Consider the following 24,182-nt stretch of genomic DNA (forward strand, 5'->3'; position numbering starts at 1 on the left):
TGATGATCTTGTTAAACAGCTGAAGGAGGAAGGACACAATCGTTACATGACGAAAGTCCCCTGGACCCCCCAGTACTGTTTTCTTGGGGATTAGCGTAGTCCTCCCCAAAGCCCAGGTCGTTGGGACATCCTTCAGCAAAAGCAGGCTATTAAAAACCCACTGAAGCCTTTAGACACCCAGCTCCCTGATGCTCCCAAGATCTCGCCCATCTGGGCCTGAGGCAGTGGACACCTTGGTGTTCCTCAGCGTCCAGGCTATTTCTTCCTCCGACACCGGTCCATACACTAGAATTCGGGGACAGATTGGGGTGGGAGACCATTCCTCAGGTGGGGAGGGTCTTCCAAAGAGGCTGCCCCAGAAGGTCTTCATACCTGTGGGCAAGGTTGAACTGGAGCTGTCCAGAGTCCCCTCTAGGTCTTCCTGTACAGTCCAACCTCCATCTAACTGCCATAGCCTTTGTGAGTGTTGGTAGCAATGTTTTCGCACCACAGAGGGCCTACCACTTAGGCACCTTCCCCTGGACCTGGAGGTCGGTAAGTGAAGGCACTCAGAGGATTCAGGCATCCACCTGACTCTCAACTCAGCTATGTCACTTGGACAGGCTAACTCAAGCAAGGTGGACACCTCTAGCAACTTTTGTTCCACCTGAAGCTCGGGTCGCCCACCATCTGGTAGCTGGTCCCCGTGGAGAGGGGAGCCCTTGGTCGGTGGACTGGCTACATCTCCTATGGATAGTGAAGGGGGCAGCATAGGGCTCCCTGGGAGGAGTGGTGCAGAAGCAGCTTGTTGAGCTGGGGCCGCACATAAGTTCTAAGCAGTGACTTGTAGCAGTGGCCTCTATGAGCACCCTTGACAGGCTCGAGGGACTGGTGGGGGACAATCCTTTCACACAGCACCTGGTTTATGTTCTTTATGCCAGGTTGCTGTGCCTTCTAGGTCGCCATCAGCATCAACTCCTCCAGGTCCCAGTGGACTTTGGACCGGGTTTGAGCCAGCCTCTTCACCTCCTCTGAGTGGAACTCATCGGCATGGGAGGCTTGCTTGTGAACCCTCCGCACCCCCATATGAGGCGAAGAGCTTGTGACACTGAGGGCAGGTAGGTGACCTGTCACCTGGTGGAGGTGCCATAGTCTCCAAGCTAAGTGTGCTAGGAAACAGATACTAGCTTGGAGTAAGGCAGCTGTGCCTGCAGAAAGAAATTGCAAGAGGGGAAGTGTTAGCCGTCATTTAATTTTAGGATCTTTTCTTGAATTTAATCGACATTGCCCGGCAGGAGGTCATGAGGAGGTCTTTTCCCTCTTAACTATGATTGAGTACTGAAGCTGTACGATACAAGCACTGATCTCACGATCTTATGCAGGTAGACAGCTGTAAGCAGTCAAAACATAGTTACTCCCACCAAACCCACCTTAATCAAGTCATACTTTGTCCGACTGCCGTTCCTTTGCTTGGACAAGAAGCACTGTACTAGGTGGCAAACAATCCCCCTTGGGGGGAGAACGACAGGTTACTCACACCCATCATCATTTAAGATGGCATGAGTGATGTGAAACCTACCTATTGGGCTCTCACCCGATAGGATTCCGGCTGATGACACCACCCTCAGATCAGGTGGTTGGTTATTTCCACAAGGCCCACCGCAGCATGAAACTTCGTTGGCAAGTGTAGCACCTCTTGCGAGAGCACCTTGGGCCTTTGGAACGGGCACAGAGGCTCTATGACCACCTCTCCAGCCTGGGGGAGATTGGTACTGCATCTGCACTGTGTATCCCTAATTGAAGCTGTGAACCTGCTGGGTTTTTGACAGGAAGAGTGCTGCTGTCTCCCCAGCGGGCCATCATTCTGGAAATATCAGCGTGACCACTGTAGCCCAGGCTAAGTGGGTTTGATGGTGAAAGTATGGATGATGAAGTGGTGGCCTGACGTGTCGTGTCATAGTTACTCCTGCTGTTTACCCACACTTGGTTGAATCTCTTCACAGTGCGGCAGCTTCACCCATGTTGTCTCTTTGTGGGCAGTGTGGCAGCTTCACCTGTGTTGTCTTGGTGGGCAGCACGGCAGCTTCACCTGTGTTTGTTTGATTCTTCCAAGTGGGCAGGGCGGCAGCTTTGCCCGTATTGTCTGTTTGTTTACAAGGATGCTGCCTAAATTAAACTTTACTCTGCATTGCTTGCTGACAATCACTCCTTGCTGACACTCACTCTCTCACCCAAGTTATCTATACTAACATACATACATACATACAATGGATGCGGGCATAAGATAAACTACACAAACTAATTTCCTCATCAACTGTAGGTCAATTTTCATCTGCAACGTGTGAGAACTCCACAGAATTTAACAGGATATTACATAAATACTGATAATCAAATGTTGCACCACTATGTGTTCACCTCTTAGTTTGTCTGTGAAGTATGGCAATACTGTGGTATCTTCACAAGCCGTGAACGCTGTTTCCATCAAGCTTTGGACACACATATGGATGGACATTGGGTGACTCAATCTCCACTGGCGTCACTGTGTGGGTGGCGGGGCAGGCAGCCAGCAGCTCTCACCTCCCCAGGCCACCTGGGTGAATGCTGCCTTGGCACTTAAATTACACACACACACACACACACACACACACACACACACACACACACACACAGGTGCACCGTGTCACTGTCACTCAGCTGTGGCAGGGAAAGTCGCCTCTGCACCACTTGTCTTAACATCCACTTTGTCCTACCTTTCTTTCGCTGCAACAAGGTACTGTCATACCGATGGACTACTCTATTAGTATGTAGAGACTCCCCTGATGTGCCTCTGTCCTGTCTCCCGGAAGGGTGGGGTTTACGGGAAGCGGCTGTCTGTAGAGAACCTCTAAAGCCTTACGCTTGACTGTGGCGGCCAGATGGCACCGCTCAGTGTAACAGGTATAATGAACCCAACACTGCACACAATACAGTTTATTCTGAGTTTGGTCAAGCCTGTAATCATATAAAATGCTTAACACCATAAATATATGGTTTTGTTTTACTGTCATGTCTAGATCATCAGTTTCAGTTTCTCATTACAAATTTCATGACGTCCTATCTACTGGACACTTAATCTATTGTACACTTACGTATTGGGAGCTTTGTGGATGAGCGTGGCCAACAGTTGTTGAATGAAGATCTGTGTGTGGTGGTGGTGATCACCCTTGTGCCGTTAGGAGTGTCATGAGCACCACAACACCCATCACAAGGGTTCATTATGGCCCTATCCCATAGGTCAGCATCTTTAGTGTAAAGGTCATCTCCACCATCACAACTCACTCTCCCACCTTCTCCTTTACCCTCTCATCTTCACTCCTTCACTTCCTCCCCTTCCTCCTCCTTATCTTCACTTCTTCACTTCCTCCCCTCTCCCAAAAGCAGTAACAATATCCATATAGCAATGCAGGCTAACAGCCTTTTGTCAGCAGATAAATCTATCATAATTATGCTTTTACCTAAGTGATGCATACCTGTATAACATTGCAGGCTAACAACCTCTGTCAGGAAATATATTTGTAGCCTTTACATAACTGTATAATATATCCATATAGCATAGCAAACTGATAGCCTGTGTCAGCAAAGAAAAGTATAATTGATATACATTTACATAATCTATCTATACATTATATGCTTAAAGTATTGCAGGATAATAGCCTCTGTCACCAAATAAAAGTGTAATAAATACAGTGGAACCTCGGTTACCGAATGTCTCCCTTTCCAAACAAATCAGTTTTTAACAAAAATTTTAACTCTTGATTGCTTTGGTTGCAGTACCATGATTCGGTTTTTTAACTTGATTTCAAATACTATAAGACATAGCAAAAGCTGCCATTTATTACTAATTTGTAGTTTCTATAAATATTTTTCATTTTTATATATTTGGAGGAGAGACACAGAGTGGAAGACAGTAATTCAATCTTTGAAATAAGTTAAATGTGATCCCATTGAAGAAGTTGAGGAACCTCGATGTAAAACAAGGTTTGATGCTCAGGGGTAATCCCAAGCTTCCTCCGGCTCTCTCTATCACCCACAATTCCATCACTACTGCACAACTGCATTTTCCTAGCAGAAAGATGCCCAAGTGTTGTGATCACCTTCATTTTTGGCAGTGAGTGGGTTGCTCCCCTCTGTGTCATTCACTTGATTGGTGGCAAAGAGAATGCCTGAATGGTCTAAACAATATTTTTTGATGAGTTCTGTATCACTAAGTTCACTCAATACATCTTTTCTGGATAAAAAAAATTCTAAGCTGGAGATGTTGTGGAGCAGCCTTCTTAGCAGTAGGAGTGTCAAGCATTACCTGCTAAGACATGGTGGACGGGTGTCTGAGAACGGATTCCTCTATTTTACATTGATTTCTTTGGGGAAAATAAACATTTTGGATTTTGAATGGCATTCAGGAACAAACGTTATTGTCCTAAAAGAGCATAATCCTTTTCAACATTGAAAGCAGAATTCTCACTGACTCTGCCTGTTACCATGGCATTTTACACAAATTTTTTTTTTAAATGGTGATCATGACTGTTTCTGACAAACTTGACCCTGGTTAGTTTTTGCTGTAGTCTGGACCATAAGCCAAATCTAGGCAAGTGTGACACCTATTCCTCTTTTTATTCTCATGTGTTACTTCTGCTGTGGCTTCCTCTACCTGTCTTCTTTGTCCTCACATCAGGTCCATCTTACCCTTTGTAAGTCATGTAAAAGTACAAGACTCAGATTTCTTCCTTTCAATTTGGGGATTACATAATACCTTCACTAAGTTCCAGCCACATGTAAATGATGTACATTTTCTAGGGTTAACATCAGTTTTAATTAAATGGACCCTGAATTTACCGTGGCAGTGTTGAGAATGTATGCTAGGGCATTCACTGTCCATAAGCAAGATTTTGTGTGCACTGTATGGAAAACTATTCTCTGATCTATTATGTTAGTTCCTCCCTTAGTGAAATCATACAATTTATATATGGCTGGCTCTCTTGCACCATCATTGTTGGTAATTCCTAATATAGGACAGACTGTACTGAGAAACAATAATTTTCTTACCATTAATTTTGGTGGTACTACATGATAATGCAGTCATTTCCTCATTATCTTTTAGTCCGGTACACCTGGTATGAGCTCTTCCCTTCCAGTGACTGCCTTTATTTCTGGTGGTATGCCTTTTTTCATGCAATCTATATTACCTATGCCAGCAATACCTTGTGTTTGAAGGCGCTCAAACAACTCTAGGATGGTACACAGTCTGTCTAGACTACCACAAAGATCTACAAATTCTTCTATCTGACTTACAAGAACCTTCACTGGTGGAAGTGAGCCATGGATGTAGTGGTGTCCAGGCTCTCTGGGAGGTTTACCTGAGTATGCTGTGTCCTGAAGGTGAATACCACCCTGCACTTTTCCACGTTTTTTCATAGACATCCAACCCTTCAGGAAGTAAACAATTTATGTAGGGAAGCCGCAGAATGCCTGACTTCTGATCTCTTTAAAATTTCTGATTGGGCAGAACAAACTTGGTATTACTCAATGCCTCAAAAACTCGATTCCTCCATATATCAACTTGACACAACCTTCCAGACAGCTATCCCCTCTTCTTTAATGACACTCAGCTGTCCCCCTCTTCTACACAGAACATCCTTTGTCTGCCCTTTTTCTTGTAATCTAAGCTGAAACTTCACATCTCATCTAGCTAAAACAACTTCTATGAAGTTTGGTATTCTGAGACGTCTCTGCCAGTCCCCCACATGCCCCCGGCTGCTAACTCTGTACAGGGGCCTTATCTGTCCATGTATGGAGCATGCTTCACATGTCTGGTGGAGTTCCACTCATATCGCTCTTCTAGATATGGTTGAATCCCATCTCATAAACTCCTCATGTCTAACTGACTGTCTTCAGCCTCTTTCTCATTGCTGCAATGTTGCATCTCTTGCTATCTTCTGCCATTTTCATGCTAACTGTTCTTCTAATCTTGCTAACTGCATGCCTCCCCTCCTCCTGCGGCCTCACTGCACAAGACTTTTCTTTCTCTCACTCCTATTCTGTCCACCTCTCTAATGCAAGAGTTAACCAGTATTCTCAATCATTCATTCCTTTCTCTTGTAAACTCTGGAATTCCCTGCCTCCTTCTGTGTTTTCACCTTCCTATGACTCAAACTCTTTCAAGAGGGAGGTTTCAAGACATCTTCCAATTTTTGAGTAATGGTTTGGACCCTATTTGGGGACAGGCATCTCGGTGGGCTTATTATTATTATTTTTTTTAATTGAATTTTTGTTGCCCTTGGCTGGTGTCCCTTCTACATAAAAAAAAAAAAAAAAAAAAAAAGAATTCTTATTGCGTTCACAAATTTATACAACAGGCCATGTTGTTTAGGTTTGCTCTTATTGTACAGCCTGAATCCTATTTGATTTCTACAAGAATATAAAGTTTCACCAATGGTCAAGAAGTCAGCTGAACAGGCATGGTCATTAAATTTTTTCAAAAAGATCCCTGCAGCAAACCAATCATGTAGCCATCTCTGATGTCATGTCTGGTATCAACATTGTCAAGTTAGGTTTGCATGTAAAAATCCAAATCCATTCACAGACATTACTACACCAAATACTGGGTCACCAAACTCTTCCTTGAAAAGTGTTGTATATTTGTTTTGGTGTAATAAACCATATGCATGCAACAAACCAAAATAACTTTTCAGTGCAATTTGTTACCCTGATGTGTGATGGGAGTTTATCATTATTTGAAGGCTTCTGAGGAATTTCTGCAATTATACCTTCAATTTTCTGATAAGTATGGTACACAATATTGGAAATCATATCAGATGTTATGAACAAGTCCCATGCCATATATTTTGAACTTACTGACCTTGCGTCTCCTATCAGATATTCTACAACACTGGATACACTCACAGTTGGTCTACCTTCCATACTATTGACCTATGTTATGGACTCCTCTACATTTGAGTTTCTTGTGGTTTCTCTACTGTGATTTTATATTCCTGTAGCATGCTTGGTAATACGAGTACATACCGGTAATTATCATAGTTGCTTTCATCTAAAAAAAAAAAAAAAAAAAATTGGTGACTGAATTAACTAACCTGTTTCTTACTAATGTCTTGCTATTTCTTTGTAGGAGCCACTCTTCACAAAATATATCATTTCATTTCCTTGTCACTTTCATATTCCATGACAAGACCAACTTTGTCACCTGTCACATCTGCCAAATCTTTGTCAGGGTCGTCAATATTGTCAGGGGCTGTGTCTGTAAGTCCACTATAAGCACTAAGTAATCATACACCCAGTAAGTGCACCCAGTCATGTAAGCTGATAAACTCTTGTCTGCACGCTGCGGTGCACATTTATTAGTGTAGGCTCATTTGTCATGAAATAAACATTCGTGTTTTCTTTTTGGTAAAAGCAAAAACTCACTTGATTTTGAAAGAATATATCATAAGCTTCAAAAAAAATTAGGGTGCCATTTTTTCTTCACATTCTAAGGGTCCGAAATTCAAGATGGCGTCCAAGATGGCCGCCGTTTAGCAATAATTCAATATCTTCGCTAGTACACATGATATAATTACAAATAAAGTATCTAAATATAGGTATTCTGACACACGAAAACCAATGGAATCATTAAATTTAGGCTAAAGTTGTGACTTACATGCATAATTTCAAGCTGATGTCCAAAATGGCTATGTTACATGGTGTATAGGTATAGTTTTTACAGTGGACATCAAAAGTCTTCACACTCCTCATTTATCTCTGGTTGGCTTGTTTTGTTGTTGCAAGTGAAAACCCAACATCCACAGACTTCTGTACATGGGATATTGTTTTTGCGACAACTACACATTCCTTCACATCCACATTTGCATCCGCACTTTATTAGGTTCAGTACTGCCTCAGGAGCTGGTGGGTTCAAACATCGGACAGGGTAGAAGTGATTTGAACCTGCGTCAAATGTCCAACCAAAGGCATCAGGTGCTGGAAGGCGTGGGTGATTTACATCAGCTTTCTTCCAAATCATGGCTATGTAGTGCGCCCGTCGAATATGCAAGTTCAGTGAACCAGACGTTGGTGGAAGGTTTTCTCCTAGAGCTGCACGATTTGAGTAGAGAAACCAGCGAAGCTCATTTACTGTTGTGTGAATTTTTGATCTATACAGCACACAAACAAAACGTTCCAGCTGAGAGCATGCATCAGAGGGCAGATCGTTGTCATTTCCTAGCACTGCTAGTGCATCCAGGATCTCATCATCGCAAGACATGAATGCCTTGAAGCACCAGTCTTTGGTTCTGCCAGCAAATCTACCACACATGTCAGAGCCTGTCAGAGCATGAAAACCCAACAGTGCAGAAGCGCGCTTGTGTCCTAATTTGTTACCTGCTCTCTCTTCTTGGCAAAAGACACACATCTCCTTGTCGAAAATCTGACTTCTGGTACATGTAGGTCGTGATGTAGAAGTACAGGTAGATGTGGATTTTGATGGTCGTCCTTTTCTCTTCTGTTTTACGTCACTGGCACTTGCTTGTCCCTTATCGTATCTCCTTTTTGCTCGTTCAATGTGTGTTTTATTTGTGAGATCCTTGTAGCATGTCTTGTGGTAGGAAACACTTTTCTGAAGCAGTTCATCAGCAGACAAACCACTTATGCGATCCTTTAATGCAGAGAACTCTGTTTCCCCGTATGAACATCGAAAATCAGTTGATATAATTAGTTTCTCTATAGAATGCAAAGATGGGTGAAGCACATAGTTTGTATAATCTATTTGTTTGCTCCTCAGCTGACAAATGAAGCAAAGTTCAAAGTCCACAGTTTTTGGCTTCTTGTTAGATGAAGACTCCGCCATGTTGATGGTTGATATAAGCTATGTTATAGTTGCTGTGGGGAACTGCATCAAGTGACTGCATTCAAACATCTATTTTGGGGCCGTCATGCTGAAGATGCCAGGTTGTCTGAAACAAAAAAAAAAAATATATATATATATTATTAGTTACAGGGAATCCATGTAGGAATCTCTAGACAGTTTTACAAGTATAATAGATGCTGGAAAAATATTGGTGCCCGATTTATATCCTTCGTAATGTCAAAATTTGGAAGTCATCTTGAAATTATGCAAGTAATTCACAACATTAGCCTAAATTTGATGATTCCATTGGTATTTGTGTGTCAGAAAACCTATATTTATATACTTTATTTGTAATTATATCATGTGTACTAGCGAATATATTGAATTATTGCTAAACGGCGGCCATCTTGGACGCCATCTTGAATTTCGGACCCTTAGAATGTGAAGAAAAAATGGCACCCTAATTTTTTTTAAAGCTTATGATATATTCTTTCAAAATCAAGTGTGTTTTTGCTTTTACCAAAAAAAATACACGACATTACAAATGAGCCTACACTATATGAAAAGTTGCAAGATTTTTATTTTGTGGAGGATAGCTAGCTTGCCCCCTTGGCCCTCCCTCACCCACTCCTGTGACATCACGAGTGGCTAGCTTCTGATTGGCTACTCTCTCTCTCTCTCTTAGTTTCATGGGTAGCATGTATACAGAGTTTTGGTGATAAACTTGTCAGTCATAACCTTGAACTTAATGTCCAGTAAAACAGCTGATGTGGGTGGGGGTGGAATGTGGGTAGGTGGTGGAATGGAGGATGGAAGTCTGTTGCCATGGCAACTCCCACATGAAATCGCTTCCATTGTAGCCACTCACTCAACCTCTCAGATCATAGTAACAGACAATAGTGGGATTACCATGTCTCTCAGAGAGAGAGAGAGAGAGAGAGAGAGAGAGAGAGAGAGAGAGAGAGAGAGAGAGAGAGAGAGAGAGAGAGAGAAACCTTACTACCTTTAAAAAATATCATGCCTCCCATCTCTGAAATGCTCTATATAACCACCTTGCATATCAGTTGAAATTAGCTTGATTTTTGGTATTTTTATATTTTTTAATTTTGCGTATCATGTCAACATGAGATTGAACATAGCTACTGGACTTAATTAGCACTCACATTATGTCTTTATAATTTTACTGTGAGATGATAATTATAGGAGCGAAAGTAGAACACACACAAACACTGATCACACTGCCTGATTGTGTGACACGCACCCTGCTATCCCTCACTTATGAGTCATATGTTCTTTTATTTTTACACAAAATACTGCAGGAAAGAGAATAGTAACTACACAAAAGATATATACCAACACACACAAAAAAAAAAAAAAAAAAAAGAATATCATACGGCTGGCAAGGTTTGCTGTTTGAATATAAAATAACTTATTTTCGCCTGTTGTCAGATTGCTTTACGAGCGATTGGAAGAAAAGTATATAAAATATCATAGATTAAACATTTCTTTCTTTTCTTTTCTTTTTTTTTTGCAGATTTTTTTACTTGGTCATTTCTTTTCTTATCAAATTTTGATCGACATAATAAGAATAATTCTTTAAACTTGTTTAAAATTTTGTTTTGGATAAAAATCCCTTAGGGTGACCCCTTTTTGACCCATGCTGCAGACAATCGAGTTAAGTGAACAGACCATACAACCCCTCTATAACTTTAATAACCTTTCTAAACACTAGCTAGCCTAGTACAACCACTACAGCCTCCCTACAACCTTTCTAAATGCTCCTTAACATCTTCTCTTCCTCCTCTACAACCTCCCTACAACCTGTACAACCTTTCCAAACGCTCCCTAATTTACTCCTCCTCCTCTGCAACCTCTCTACAACCCATACAAATTAACCTTTCCAAACACTGTCATACCTAAAGAATGGTGGGTTGGTATGTGAACGTCTTTCACTGTGTGATTCCTGCCCCATTGTAACCTCCCTCCCTCTAGAGAAAGGTCGAAGGAAGGTCCTGTTGCACATGTCATAGAGGGGGAGGGAGTAGGGGAGTGTTTGGTTTGGTTGATTATAGGCATTTTCAGTAGTGTCACTGACAAGTCAAACACTGGTCATAAGGCATATGGAAGCATACACGCCCAGGGTAGCGTTTGCCTTTCTGGGCCTAAAAGGCAAACGACTATTCAGCCAATAATAACCACAGTACCACAGCATTTAAGTTACTGTAGGAATGTATTTTAAAGAATATAATATAGAATATAATACTCTTTGAGACTGAAAGTGATGTAAGGCAAGGGAAAGAAGGGACGATGCTGGGTTTTCTAATGATATTCTATTAATATTTCTTCCTGTATGTTACGGAATTACTACCTAGAGTCAGTTGAAAGATGTAGACGAGTTTTTCCCAAGACCTGCTGTCTGGCGTGATTCGTTTTCAATAGAAACTCGAACGCTGTATGCTGTGGCAGACCACTACTGAAAATGCTCTATGTTCAGTTTTTGGATTATTATCAAATTGAATGAACTTTTGTTAGGTTTAGTTTACTTTATTTATCAGTGTGTTTCACCTTTAGTTTGTTTGGTTAAAGTTAGGTAGCTGCCACCAGCCATGGGTTTGTGCCTAATATAAATATGTCTGATATATAAATATGTGCCTAATATAAATATAATTAATACGTCTGTGTGGTATGACAGCATTCTCATTAAGTAGCCAGGGTTCTGTTAGGCACTGGAAAACCAGATGACAAAAAAATAATTTTATTTGTAATAAATCTGTAAGGGCCTTGTACTATATTTTTCTGAATACTTAGTATTCAGTATTGGTTTACTTGGTAGATTTTTCTGCTACCTTTGAGTTGTGGGCCCCCTATTCCAAGAAAAGTGACAGTGTCCTAAATCAGTTAACAAAAAATAATTTTAAATGAATAATTAACAACAGTTAATGTGAATGTGACCAGGAGTCAATCCTAATCTAATTTTTGATGTAAAATTTTGGGTAAGAGCTTCCTTAATTTCAGTGTTGGTGTTACATCAAAACGTGTTGTGTATCACTGGTGTATGTTGACTAATACATAAACAAAGAAAACTATATATCTATCCCGAGTTCAAGTTTACATCCTGAAGTCATTTCTCGTAAACTAACTGGTACTTAGCAAGGGAATGTACATCTTATGCTCTGTCAGCAAAGATGGGCAGTTAGCCACTCAGTCAAGTAATCATTTTATATCAGGCACAAATGGTTATTCCCACATAGACAAGGTTTTAGAATACTCCAAAATTTTGAGGCAAGTGTGGTTGCCACGCCTTATGTAGACCACCTCAAACTAGAGTACTTCCTTCTGCCTGATTAATAATTATCAGTTTTTTCTCAATATCCCTAAAAGTTTATGACCCTTCTCTGCTTTCAGGTTATTCTTGAACATCTTAGCTAATTTGTTTCAGGTTATTCTTGAACATTTTAGCTAATTTGTTCCATATACTGCCAGAACCTAACCGTCTATTAATAAATTTAAGTCTGAAAACAATCCAAAATTTCTCCATAACTACATTAAATTATCATTTCCTACAAGTTTGCCCTTGATCTATGACATCTTGTGAAAGGGATTTTTTCTATCTGACATGTAACAGAAACCAGGGATCTTGATTTGTGGTTATCTTGAATAATACTGACGTCAGTGGGAAAGACTTTTTTGTCCGTGCCTAGTTTCGATTTAAATTAAAATTTATATGTAATTTTTCAATTTCTGGATTACAATTTATTTTAATATTTTCTCCCAAATTCTGTTCAGGTTTTATTTACAAGTCCAAAAACAAATATTTACTTAGGGACATACGTTTATCATTCCTTTATGATAATCTGACTAAATTTTATGTGATCACTGCTGAATGATATTATCTTTTATTTTGTTCCTGTTTAATTTAATTTCTTTACTTTTTGTTCCATGACACACAGATCAGGCCAGAGTCCAGGCTGCCACCCTGCCTGGCACTGACCACTCCAGCCGGGTTTCCTGAGGGTCCGTGCAGGATGGTACATGGTGTGTGCTGCTGGGAGCAGTGCTGTGGTGGAGTCTGTGAAGCTGGGCAGCAACCTAAGTGGCCAGTAGTAGTAGTAGTAGTAGTAGCAGCAGCAGCAGCAGCAGCAGCAGCAGCAGCAGCAGCAGCAGCAGCAGCAGCAGCTGTCTGTCTGTCTCAGGTGTAGGGAGGCACAGGCATGATGACAGAAATCACCAAGAGGCAGGCAGCTCCAGTCACATAGGAGAGGCCAAGTTTGAGTGTCAGCTGTGTGATAAAACTTCTAAATGTAGAAATGGGTGGAGTTACCACGCCCTGACACACAAAAGTGTTAGGGATTATGAGAGTGATGAGTGTGGGAAGAAATTTATCTTGAAGAGTTCCCTCGCCACAAACACCCTGACACACAGTGGTATCAGGAATTATGAGTGAGAAGAGTGTGGGAAGAAATTTACCCAGATAGGTAACCTAACTGGACACACCCCAACACACAGTGGTGTCAGAAATTATGAATGTGATCAGGGTTGTGCTGTTGCAGGTGAAGGAAGGGAAGGAGTATGTCCTGGCTTACTACAGTGCAAAGTTCAGCAAGCCAGAACGAAACTACTGCGTAACCAGGAAGGAGTTACTGGCAATAGTGCGGAATCTGGCCCACTTCCACTCCTACCTCTATGGGGCTAAGTTTGTCATCCAGACTGATGATACTGCTCTCCAGTAGCTGAAAACTCAGAAGGACCTGGAAGGACAGTTGTTGAGTTGGCTGGGCTAACTGGAGGAGTACAACTACTGTGCGGTGCACTGGCCAAGGCGGATTCACAGCAGTGTAGACAGCTTGAACTGCCAACCTTGCAAGCTGGGGTGCCTGCACTGCTCCAGATGTGAAGAAGCTGTTACCTGCTGCTGCCTGCAAGTGGAAGGTGGACCAGCAAGGCTAGCCAGTGGTGGAGGGATGCGCAGCAAGCAGACCCTAACCTTGCCCCAGTGATGCAATGGGTGGAGGAGGGTGAGTGGGTGGGCAAGGAGGAATTGTCACTGGAGAGTCCTGCCATGAAGGTTCTGGTAGAGCAGTGTGTGATGCTTGAGGCTGCAGGATGGTGTGTTGTAGCAATGCTGAGAGGATGCAGCCATGGAGGAGCTTGCCTGGTTACTGGTGGTTCCTCTTGCTCTTCATGCTGAGCTGCTTGAGGAAACTCATGAGGATGTCTCTGGTGGGCTCATGGGACAAAAGAAGACTCTCTGCAGTCTTTGTCAGGGTGTGTACTGGATTGGCATGAGATGGGATGTGGAAGAATGGTGCAAGTTATGCTGCACCTCTACTGCCAAGAAAGGTACTGCACACCATACATGTGTTTTATCAGATCATGGAGTGGGTGGCGGTGGATATTGCTAGACCACTGCCTTGCACACCTCAAGGTAATTGCTACATTCTGGTGGCCATGGACTACTTCTACAAGTGGCCAGAAGCATATGGGATCCTGGATCACAAGGAAGAGACTGTAGTTGGCATGCTGGTGAGAAAATTTTTCACCAGGTTTGGGATCCTGGGAGAACTACACTCTGATCAAGGTAGGGAGTTTTGAGTCCTGGGTGTTCAAGCAATGTTGTGAGTTGTTGGGGGTGCACTACTATGGGTTTCACTGGCCGTGTTACACTGTTTTTCGCAAATAATTCCTAAACAAATTGTCGGATCAGTATGGTATTTCAACACCAAGCCTTTTACACCCCTACATAATTTATGGCCCACATATCATATTGCTATATGCGTTTACGAAGGAGTTTACTCTTGTATATTAAGCCGAAGCCAGGAGGTCACGTCTACACTTTCAGAGGACGCATCCCCACCCCCCAAACACCCCCACCACCCTCCCATATTTCCCCCCTCCATCCTCCTTTCGTATCCCTCCCCGTCTCCTCCTTACCCTCCCCTCCCCTCATTACTCAATTTCCTGCCTCTTCCATTATGTTATACCGTTTACTTTATGTACTGTACTTATAGCTACATATGTCATATAGGTATGCATCTAAGTAATGCAGTGTGTGCAGCTTTCAATATTACTTAACATGTAACGTGGGAGTACTGCAAGCTTTCATGGAGGCAAAACGTATATCACGTTGTTCATTACTGTATAACATCATGTTTACGCAAATGTAGTAGGAGGCAAATGTGCTGTACGTAGGTCCTATGGCCAGCCGAATGAACACGCTCTATTTGTATTACCTGTGGCCTCGACTTTCTTGTAATAACTTGTTCTTCTTTAGAACATAGTGTATTTATCACACAACATGGTCAAGTTGACATTATATTATTTTGTTGACTTGTGTCGTTCATAACCACAGGGTTCCATATAAATTGCACAATTGTTCTTCTCTGCATCACTGCATCTTTGTTTATTGATGCCTAATGGTAATAATGGCGTTGTAGCTTTATCAAGTACATTTGAGGCAATGAATATACAAAATATGCTGTGGGATATTATGTTAGTTACTGTATGTTATACATTGTATTATTTTTATGAAATGAAAGTATTATGATCGATATACGAGTATGCATTGTAGGAATAAAAATAGGCAAACATGATAGTACACGATTTAATCGCAGTCACTGTCCAGGAACACATCATCATCCTCCTCGCTTTCATCATCGCTGGCGACGTTGATGATTACGGGTCCCACCGGCTCATGGATGTTATCAGACCTCCAGTACCCTTTTTCATAGTTTTGAGAATGTCTGGCCGCTGCCAACCATACGTCCTTATTTGCTAACTGCTTGGCCTCTTCTAACCTGGCCTGCAGGTCTGCCCGAGTGAATTGCCGGAGGGAGGAACGCACATGGCTCTTCATGCACCCCCATACTTGCTCAATGGCATTGAGCTCAGGATGGCCAGGTGGCAGTCGTACGACCTGGTGGCCCCACTCATGAATGGTGTTATCTATCTTGTACTGGGGCTCTGGGCGGTTCTGCTGACAGAGGAGCAGCAGCTGATGGCGTGCGGCAGCGGGTGGGATGGATATACTGCGGTGCTCGAGCCAGCTGATGAGGTCTGCCTTCTTGGTGGCTGTGGTGGGGCATCGACTCTCCTCTGTCAGTTGGCTGTGGTAAGGTGCATTGTCAAGCACCAGTACAGAGGGTTCTGGCAGTGACAGCAGGAGGTGGGTCGTTAGCCACCGCTGGAATAGATCGCCATTCATCTCACCATGGTAATCACCCTGGGAGGACTTGGCCGGGTAGCACAGATAAGAGCCTTCAACAAAGCCGCCGGCCGTGCCACCTGCGACCACTACAAAACGCTCCCCTTCTCCAGGTGGTACCTGTTGACTGTGGGTGGCGCTGGTGACAGCCTGTGTGGTATCCACCCACTCCCTGCTATGACCCATTCTGGTGGTGAACCACGTCTCGTCCACATAAACCACCATCATCCCTTCCTCCCGGTAGTGCTGGAGAGCCCGGAGAGCACCAATCCGGCGACACACCACATCAGGGGATTCCCTTCTCACGTACATCTTTCGCTGAGATACCTTGTATTTAAACCCCATGGTGTGTATAAGCCGCCAAACCGCCGTCTCTGAGGTATGTTCAGGGATAACACCTTCTGCTTTAAGCTCCATCGACAACACACTGAGTGTGAGATGTTGCTTGTCGGCAAACCTCCAATGAATGTGACGCCGTATGGCACCAACTGCAAAGTTGTCAAAGACGGTCGGTGTAATTGGTGTTGCCGGTGTGGAAAGGGAAGATGTGTTGGCGTGGTGGACCATCTGCCTCACTCCTCTCACCGTCATGCCCATGGTGTGCGCAACCCGGTCATATGGCCTGTTTGGATAATGCTTAATGTTACTATAATGTATAGGTCAATTGTATTTCTTTGTTATTCTCTTGATTAAAATCACGATATTGTTATATGAATGATCATGCATATGAATATCTATATGGGCACGAATGAAACGTGTCCGTATTATGTAAACATGGAACGAGCTATATTATGTATAACAAATTCTCTTGCATACCAATTAAATGGTGGGGGAGACGATGTAAAGGGGTGTTGGCGCGTAACATTTATGATCTACCCACATTCTCGTCAGCCCCATCCCCCTTCCCCACCACCTGTGCAAACCAGTAATTAGACGAAAATAAAAATATCCACCTACCTATTCAGACTTATGTATGTTGCACCACAGGTCCTCTCACTCCTGTACAATGTGGCGAGGCGAAGAACAAATGCCGTCCTGCATCCACGTGGGCAATGGAGCAACATGCCTGACATCGTTGATGGTTGTTGTGCTTGTAGGCGGGTGTAGGCGGGGCTAGACGAGTACCCCACATTCGTTCGAATGTGCATACGACCTTAGTGACCATGCCTGGCTTCGGCTTAATATACAGGAGTAAACTCCTTCGTAAACACATATAGCAATATGCTATGTGGGCCATAAATTATGCAGGGGTGTAAAAGGCTTGGTGTTGAAATACCATACTGATCCGACAATTTGTTTAGGAATTATTTGCGAAAAACAGTGTAACACGGCCAGTGAAACCCATAGTAGACTCGCACCATGCCCCTCTGACAGCATGATGCTGGTGGAGGGGCTGGCTAGTTTCGACCAGCAGGATTGGGAACTGTGGCTGCCTTTTGCCCCTATGGCGTGCCGTATCAGCCTAACAAGAAGCGACAGACTATATTCTGACCTGGATGATGTTTGGCTGGCAGATGCATTTGTTGTTGGACTTGGGTATGGGACAACCACTGGGGGAGGAGTTGCCAGGGACAACACCTGAGTTTGTAGCAGAGTTACAGTGGCAGATGGACGCTACATGGCAACAGGTGGTGAGTAATCTCTGATCGGCAGGGCATTCCATATCCTGCTGGTATCAGCAACATGCCAGGGATGTTCAGTATGCCGTGGGGAATTGCATCTGGCTGTTAAACCACCGGAAGAAGCAAGGCCTTGCCCCAAAGCTCCAGAGTCACTGGGAGGATCTTTACACTGTCCTGCAGCTGCTTTCAGCAGTAACCTACAGGATTAGTGGCGGTGCATGTAAGTGGCCCTGCATGGTACACGTGGAACTGTTTGTAGGCAGCCGTGGAGGAAGGCTGTTTTATGTGGGGCCCAGGAGGACCTGCTTCGTTGCTGGAAAGTGAGGATAGCAGCCGAATTGGTGGGCAGTGATGCTTTTCCCCTAGCAACCGAAGGATTGAGTGACATGAACGCTGTGGAGGGAGTGGTGTGTGTGCCGTCACCGCGCCACCCTCTGAGGGTAAGGAAAAAAAAACTGCAATGATGGTAAGATTATCACTTTGATGATAGTAACAGTGAATAGTTGGGATGTCTATTTTGAAGGGGAGGATAGTGTTGCAGTGGAGGATATGTTGGTGGCTCTGTGCCGCTGGTAGTGAAGTTAGACATTGGCAGTGATGCATGAGCTGTATGTAAGCTGAGGCAATCTAGAGAGACTGGAAGTGGCATGGAAGGTGATTGGTCAGGAAAGCAGCAGTGTGCTGGCCAATCATGGAGGGACCAACCTTATATAAGGAGCTGTGGTGACCCCCACGAGAGAAAGAGTGCCCATTTCCCACCTACACAACACCTGTGCTTACAGTCTGCAAAACCCTCCCCTTGTGTTATGCTATGATGCTAGTTGCCCACCGCTGCCACTATGTGACTGCGCCCTGCAGCATGGTGTGAGGATTGTGTGCCCTGTCAGTCTGAGACAGTGAGTACCTGACACAGAGGTGTATGTGTGACACCTTTGTGGTCTGTTATGGCGTGGACCACATGAGGAGACAGCTGTGTGACGCTGTTGGTGAGCTGTGACTCTGTAGTGTACTGTGCATTGCCACTGTACTGTGAGGTGGATGTGCTACCCTATGATATAGATGCTTTGCTGAGTGAGGCTGGTGGTACGATCCTTACTTGTATTGTGGTGTGCTAGTGTGCCTCGTGTCCTGTGGTGTTGCTCTGTGTAGGCAATAAAGACAGGAATGCCAGTGAGACAGTGTTTTGTTGCCCCTCCCTCTCTCAATAGTCTGTTGAGTCCAGACAGGTGTCGTGTGTTTGTGTCTCACTCCCACTAGCCAAATGAATCCAACAAAGACAGCAGTTGTGGATCCCTGTTGTGTGTGTTTGGCTGGGAGATACATTTACTGTTGTACCTGGCTACAAGATGACCACTGGGATGCTGCAGTGGTAAGTGTGTACCTGACCGTGCCTGAAGGCTGAAGGGGGCGTGCATATTATTTATTTTTGGTGGTAAGAGGTGGTATTTGGCTCCAATTTAGCTTTTTTTTTGATCCAAGAACCCTGCACTCCCAATAGACCCCCAACATTGTAGGGGGGTAGGAGCTGAAAAAAATAGGAAATAGGGCTGCGTGCCTCTTAATATTTACCCTGTAATTAACACGAGAACAGTAGGTGTGGAGAGTTAGGACCAGTGAAAGTTAGGAGGCACATTTGTCATCCTGATAAATTTTGTGCTTTTCTTTTGACCTTTGCATGGGTAGTGCAGGGTTGGGCCAGGTGTGTAGGCAGCAGTGGGTAGGTGGGAGGTCAGGTCAGCTGTGTGGGGAAGTCATGGGGGGGAATGGCCTGGGTGGTAGAGGAGTCATCTGACCATGGCCCGTGGATGGTGTGTGGATGGTCTATTGGAGTCTGTGTGGGGCTACAATCTCCCTACAACGTTCATAACTTTTCTGAACATTACCTAACCTACTACAACAACCCCTCTATGACCTCTAACCTTTCCAAACACTCCCTAACCAAGTACAGCCTCCTTACAATCTTTCCAAACACTCACTAACTTTTCCTCCTCCTCTATAACTTCCCTGCAACCCATACAACCCCTCCAAACACTGCCTTAAAGAATGATGGGTTGGTGTGTGGACGTCTTTCACCGGGTGACTCCTGCCATATCGTAACCACCCTCTCTCTATTCCACATATCATGTGAGGGAAGGAGGGGGAAGTTAGATTTGGTTGATTATATTCTGTTTTGGATTATTATCAAGTTGAATAAATTCTTGTTAGGTTAAGTTTACTTTATTTGTTGGTGAGTTTTTCACTTTAGTTTGTCTGGCTGCCACCAGCCATGGGTTTGTGCCTAATATAGCTAATTGTCTGTGTGGTATGATAGTGTTGATCTTACTATTGCAATGCCTCCATCGTCTTCCAGTGTGTTTTAAATAACCTGTGAGTGTGCATATACCTAATAGCTCATTTGGGTAACAAATTAACATTAATGCCCCATTTGACTAGGTGGAAAAGCAGTTATTAGTCACTCCAAAAAAATAATTATTAAAAGTAATCTCAGGAAGAACTTATGTCCCTGCAACTAAATTTTTCCACATTCCACGATCGATTTCACTTATGGGATGATAAATCTCAATGTAGTTAACAACGGAGAGGAAAGAGGGAATGAAATGTTATGAGGCAAGCTGGCAAGCCAGATGGCCGAGGGGGCACAAGTCATGGCATCCCTCCTTAGAGAGAAACCACCCTGCTCCCTTGCCATTATGCTGCCCTCACCTCTCTGTCTTGCAGGATGTAATGTTTAGTTGAGTGCATTCTCTAGACCATGTTAAGGAGGAGTGTTAAGGGAAGTAATGCCTGGTAAAGATTAGTGTGTATTTATCTGGGAGGATGAAGGGAAGTAACACCTAGTAATGATTAATGTGCATTTCCTGGGAGGATGGAGAGATGGCTCATCTTCTCACAAAACAAACAAATCTATTTAATTACTATTTCACCATAATTAAATGACAATTTAATTAATTTGAAGTTAAGGGAACAAGAACAGAGAACTCAACACCCAAGAAGGTGTGTGTGGAGGTAGACTTGAGGAGTTTTTGAGGATCAGTCAAATCAGAATGAAGTATCACCTGATTTGGACACTCATCACTGAACCTTTTGTTCATGCGCTTCAAGTGATTGACATGAATAATTTGCTCTTCTAAGGTTTTGAGATCTAGAATTTTTACTTTGTGGCCATGGAGACATTCAATTACATGGTGTGGCCCAATGAACAATGGATCTAATTTAGAGTTGCAATCGTGAACTCTAGTGAAAACGATATCACCGACTTAGATGGAAGAGTCTGTTGCTTTATGGTGTTATTTCCACAACATCTCAGTTTGTGATGCTGTGAAGCAATCCTGAATGACCATATGAGTGTACAGAAAATCGTGCAACCAACATTTAATGTAGTCATCCTGTTGTAGACAGGATGTGGAACACTGTGAAGAAATTCATATAGAAGATGCTTGTCTTTACCAAACAGCACGAAATGAAGGGATTCATTGATAGTAAAGTGAATTGCTGAGTTGAGAGAACAGGCTAGCTGAGGAAACATTCATCTCATTGAGTGCTTTGCTTCTGTTGTGTAACGCAGAACGTCAAGGATACGTTTATTGCAACGCTCTACTTTGCTTTTTGAACTGGGCAGGTGAGGGATGATGTTACATGTGAAATTCTTTACAAATCTCTTGTAAGAGACCATTATTGAATTCAGTGCCATTGTCAGATAAGAGGACACAAGGAGACTCATAAGGACAAATTATGTTGTCAATGTTGCCAACAGAATTTGCAGTTTTGCCCAAAGAGAATGGTGAAATGGGTGAAACTATCCATGCAAACTAGAAGATACTGGTAAACCATTCTCTGTAAGTGGAAGTTTGAACAAATCAACAGAGATTGAATTCCAAGGACCCGAAGCGATGGGGTAAGGCAGTGAGGGGCTGTCGTGAGCAAGTGATGAACGATGAGAAGCATACTGAGTGCACACTGAGTGCACAATGCTGAAAAATATCTTTCCTCATTGCCAGAAGTATGATAATTCTGCTTGTGTGAGGTATCTGTTTTGACCTGGGTGTTCTGTGTGGGATGAGTTGTGGACATGGTGAATGATGGTACTCACTAAAGACTGAGCTATGAGCTCAGATAAACGCTCACTAGAATTGTCAGTAGAGACGTCACTCTCTTTATACAAGAGACCATCTTGCATGAAAAATGTATCAGCACTCACTTGCAACTTAGGAAGATTTGAGGTAATGTGCAACACTAGAACAGAACGCGTCTGAATGTTCATGTTTCTTGATCTCGTCTATGGTCAACATGGCAAGATTATTTGTGATGGCTGAAATAGGGGCAACATTGCATGATAATACGTCAGCCACTGAGTTTGCCTTAACAGGAATATATGAAAATGTAGGATTGAATTCCTGAATTGTGAGTTGCCAGTGAGTAAATTGACCTGTGATGTTGTTGTCTTTGAAGGTCTTTTTGACAGCATAATGATCAGTGTGTACATGAATTTTATAGCCTAATATGAGTTCACAAAAACGATGTAACATCCAGATCACAGCGAGACTTTCACGTTTCGTGACATCATAATTTTGTTCTGCCTTATTGAGGGGTCTGCTACCATATTCTACCATGCGGTGTTTTTTTTTTTTTATGTAAGAAGGACACTGGCCAAGGGCAACAAAAATCAATAAAAAAAATGCCCACTGAAATGCCAGTCCCGTAAAAGGGTCAAGGCAATGGTCAAAAATTGGTGGATAAGTGTCTTGAAACCTCCCTCTTGAAGGAATTCAAGTCATAGGAAGGTGGAAATACAGAAGCAGGCAGGGACTTCCAGAGTTTACCAGAGAAAGGGATGAATGATTGAGAATACTGGTTAACTCTTGCGTTAGAGAGGTGGACAGAATAGGGATGAGAGAAAGAAGAAAGTCTTGTGCAGCGAGGCTGCGGAAGGAGGGTAGGCATGCAGTTAGCAAGATCAGAAGAGCAGTTAGCATGAAAATAGCGGTAGAAGACAGCTACAGATGTAACATTGCGGCGGTGAGAGAGAGGCTGAAGACAGTCAGTTAGAGGAGAGGAGTTGATGAGACAAAAAGCTTTTGATTCTACCCTGTCTAGAAGAGCAGTATGAGTGGAATCCCCCCAGACATGTGAAGCATACTCCATACATGGACGGATAAGGCCCTTGTACAGAGTTAGCAGCTGGGGGGGGGGTGAGAAAAACTGGCGGAGACGTCTCAGAACACCTAACTTTATAGAAGCTGTTTTAGCTAGAGATGAGATGTGAAGTTTCCAGTTCAGATTATAAGCAAAGGACAGACCGAGGATGTTCAGTGTAGAAGAGGGGGGCAGTTGAATGTCATTGAAGAAGAGGGGATAGTTGTTTGGAAGGTTGTGTCGAGTTGATAGATGGAGGAATTGAGTTTTTGAGGCATTGAACAATACCAAGTTTGCTCTGCCCCAATCAGAAATTTTAGAAAGATCAGAAGTCAGGCGTTCTGTGGCTTCCCTCCGTGATATGTTTACCTCCTGAAGGGTTGGATGTCTATGAAAAGACGTGGAAAATTGCAGGGTGGTATCATCAGCGTAGGAGTGGATAGGACAAGAAGTTTGGTTTAGAAGATCATTAATGAATAATAAGAGGAGAGTTGGTGACAGGACAGAACCCTGAGGAACACCACTGTTAATAGATTTAGGAGAAGAACAGTGACCGTCTACCACAGCAGCAATAGAACGGTCAGAAAGGAAACTTGAGATGAAGTTACAGAGAGAAGGATAGAAACCGTAGGAGGGTAGTTTGGAAATCAAAGCTTTGTGCCAGACTCTATCAAAAGCTTTTGATATGTCCAAGGCAACAGCAAAAGTTTCACCAAAATCTCTAAAAGAGGATGACCAAGACTCAGTAAGGAAAGCCAGAAGATCACCAGTAGAGCGGCCTTGATGGAACCCATACTGGCGATCAGATAGAAGGTTGTGAAGTGATAGATGTTTAAGAATCTTCCTGTTGAGGATAGACTCAAAAACTTTAGATAGGCAGGAAATTAAAGCAATAGGACGGTAGTTTGAGGGATTAGAACAGTCACCCTTTTTAGGAACAGGTTGAATGTAGGCAAACTTCCAGCAAGAAGGAAAGGTAGATGTTGACAGACAGAGCTGAAAGAGTTTGACTAGGCAAGGTGCAAGCACGGAGGCACAGTTTCGGAGAACAATAGGAGGGACCCCATCAGGTCCATAAGCCTTCCGAGGGTTTAGGCCAGCGAGGGCATGGAAAACATCATTGGGAAGAATTTTAATACGTGGCATGAAGTAGTCAGAGGGTGGAGGAGAGGGAGGAACAAGCCCAGAATCGTCCAAGGTAGAGTTTTTAGCAAAGGTTTGAGCAAAGAGTTCAGCTTTAGAAATAGATGTGATAGCAGTGGTGCCATCTGGTTGAAGTAGAGGAGGGAAAGAAGAAGAAGCAAAGTTATTGGAGATATTTTTGGCTAGATGCCAGAAATCATGAGGGGAGTTAGATCTTGAAAGGTTTTGA

General features: G+C 43.2%; 2 protein-coding genes and 1 long non-coding RNA gene across 7 annotated transcripts in view; 1 reads left to right on the forward strand and 2 right to left on the reverse strand.

Moving 5' to 3' along the window:
- LOC135095509 (uncharacterized) overlaps positions 1–16,707 on the forward strand; it is a 42,538-nt gene extending 25,831 nt beyond the window's left edge. The window contains exon 4 of the long non-coding RNA XR_010264418.1: positions 12,805–16,707. This is a non-coding gene — a long non-coding RNA (uncharacterized LOC135095509). The remainder of the gene's footprint in view (positions 1–12,804) is intronic.
- The window catches only part of LOC135095504 (uncharacterized), a 189,083-nt gene that overhangs the window by 38,591 nt on the left and 126,310 nt on the right, over positions 1–24,182 (reverse strand). For 2 of the 4 annotated variants that reach the window (XM_063996366.1, XM_063996362.1), the window contains one exon: positions 7,438–8,960. The exons of 1 other annotated variant lie outside the window; for it this stretch is intronic. The gene's annotated coding sequence lies outside the window, so the exon portion shown is untranslated. Of the gene's footprint in view, positions 1–7,437; positions 8,961–17,975; positions 18,112–24,182 lie in introns of those variants that run through there. One more of the 4 variants, XM_063996364.1, reaches the window with a different exon arrangement.
- On the reverse strand, positions 15,442–17,217 carry LOC135095505 (uncharacterized). 2 transcript variants are annotated; one of them, XM_063996368.1, is made up of 2 exons: positions 17,013–17,217; positions 15,442–16,677 (listed from the first exon to the last, which is right to left on the reverse strand). In XM_063996368.1, exons 1-2 carry the CDS (start codon positions 17,201–17,203, stop codon positions 15,456–15,458), a joined length of 1,413 nt encoding a protein of 470 aa, XP_063852438.1. In that variant the 5' UTR covers positions 17,204–17,217; the 3' UTR covers positions 15,442–15,455. The 2 variants fall into 2 exon arrangements, with proteins under 2 accessions (XP_063852438.1, XP_063852439.1); XM_063996369.1 differs by having other exon boundaries at positions 16,872–17,154.

Source organism: Scylla paramamosain, chromosome 49 (assembly GCF_035594125.1).
Source record: "Scylla paramamosain isolate STU-SP2022 chromosome 49, ASM3559412v1, whole genome shotgun sequence".
In the NCBI taxonomy this organism is placed as follows: Eukaryota; Metazoa; Arthropoda; class Malacostraca; order Decapoda; family Portunidae; genus Scylla; species Scylla paramamosain.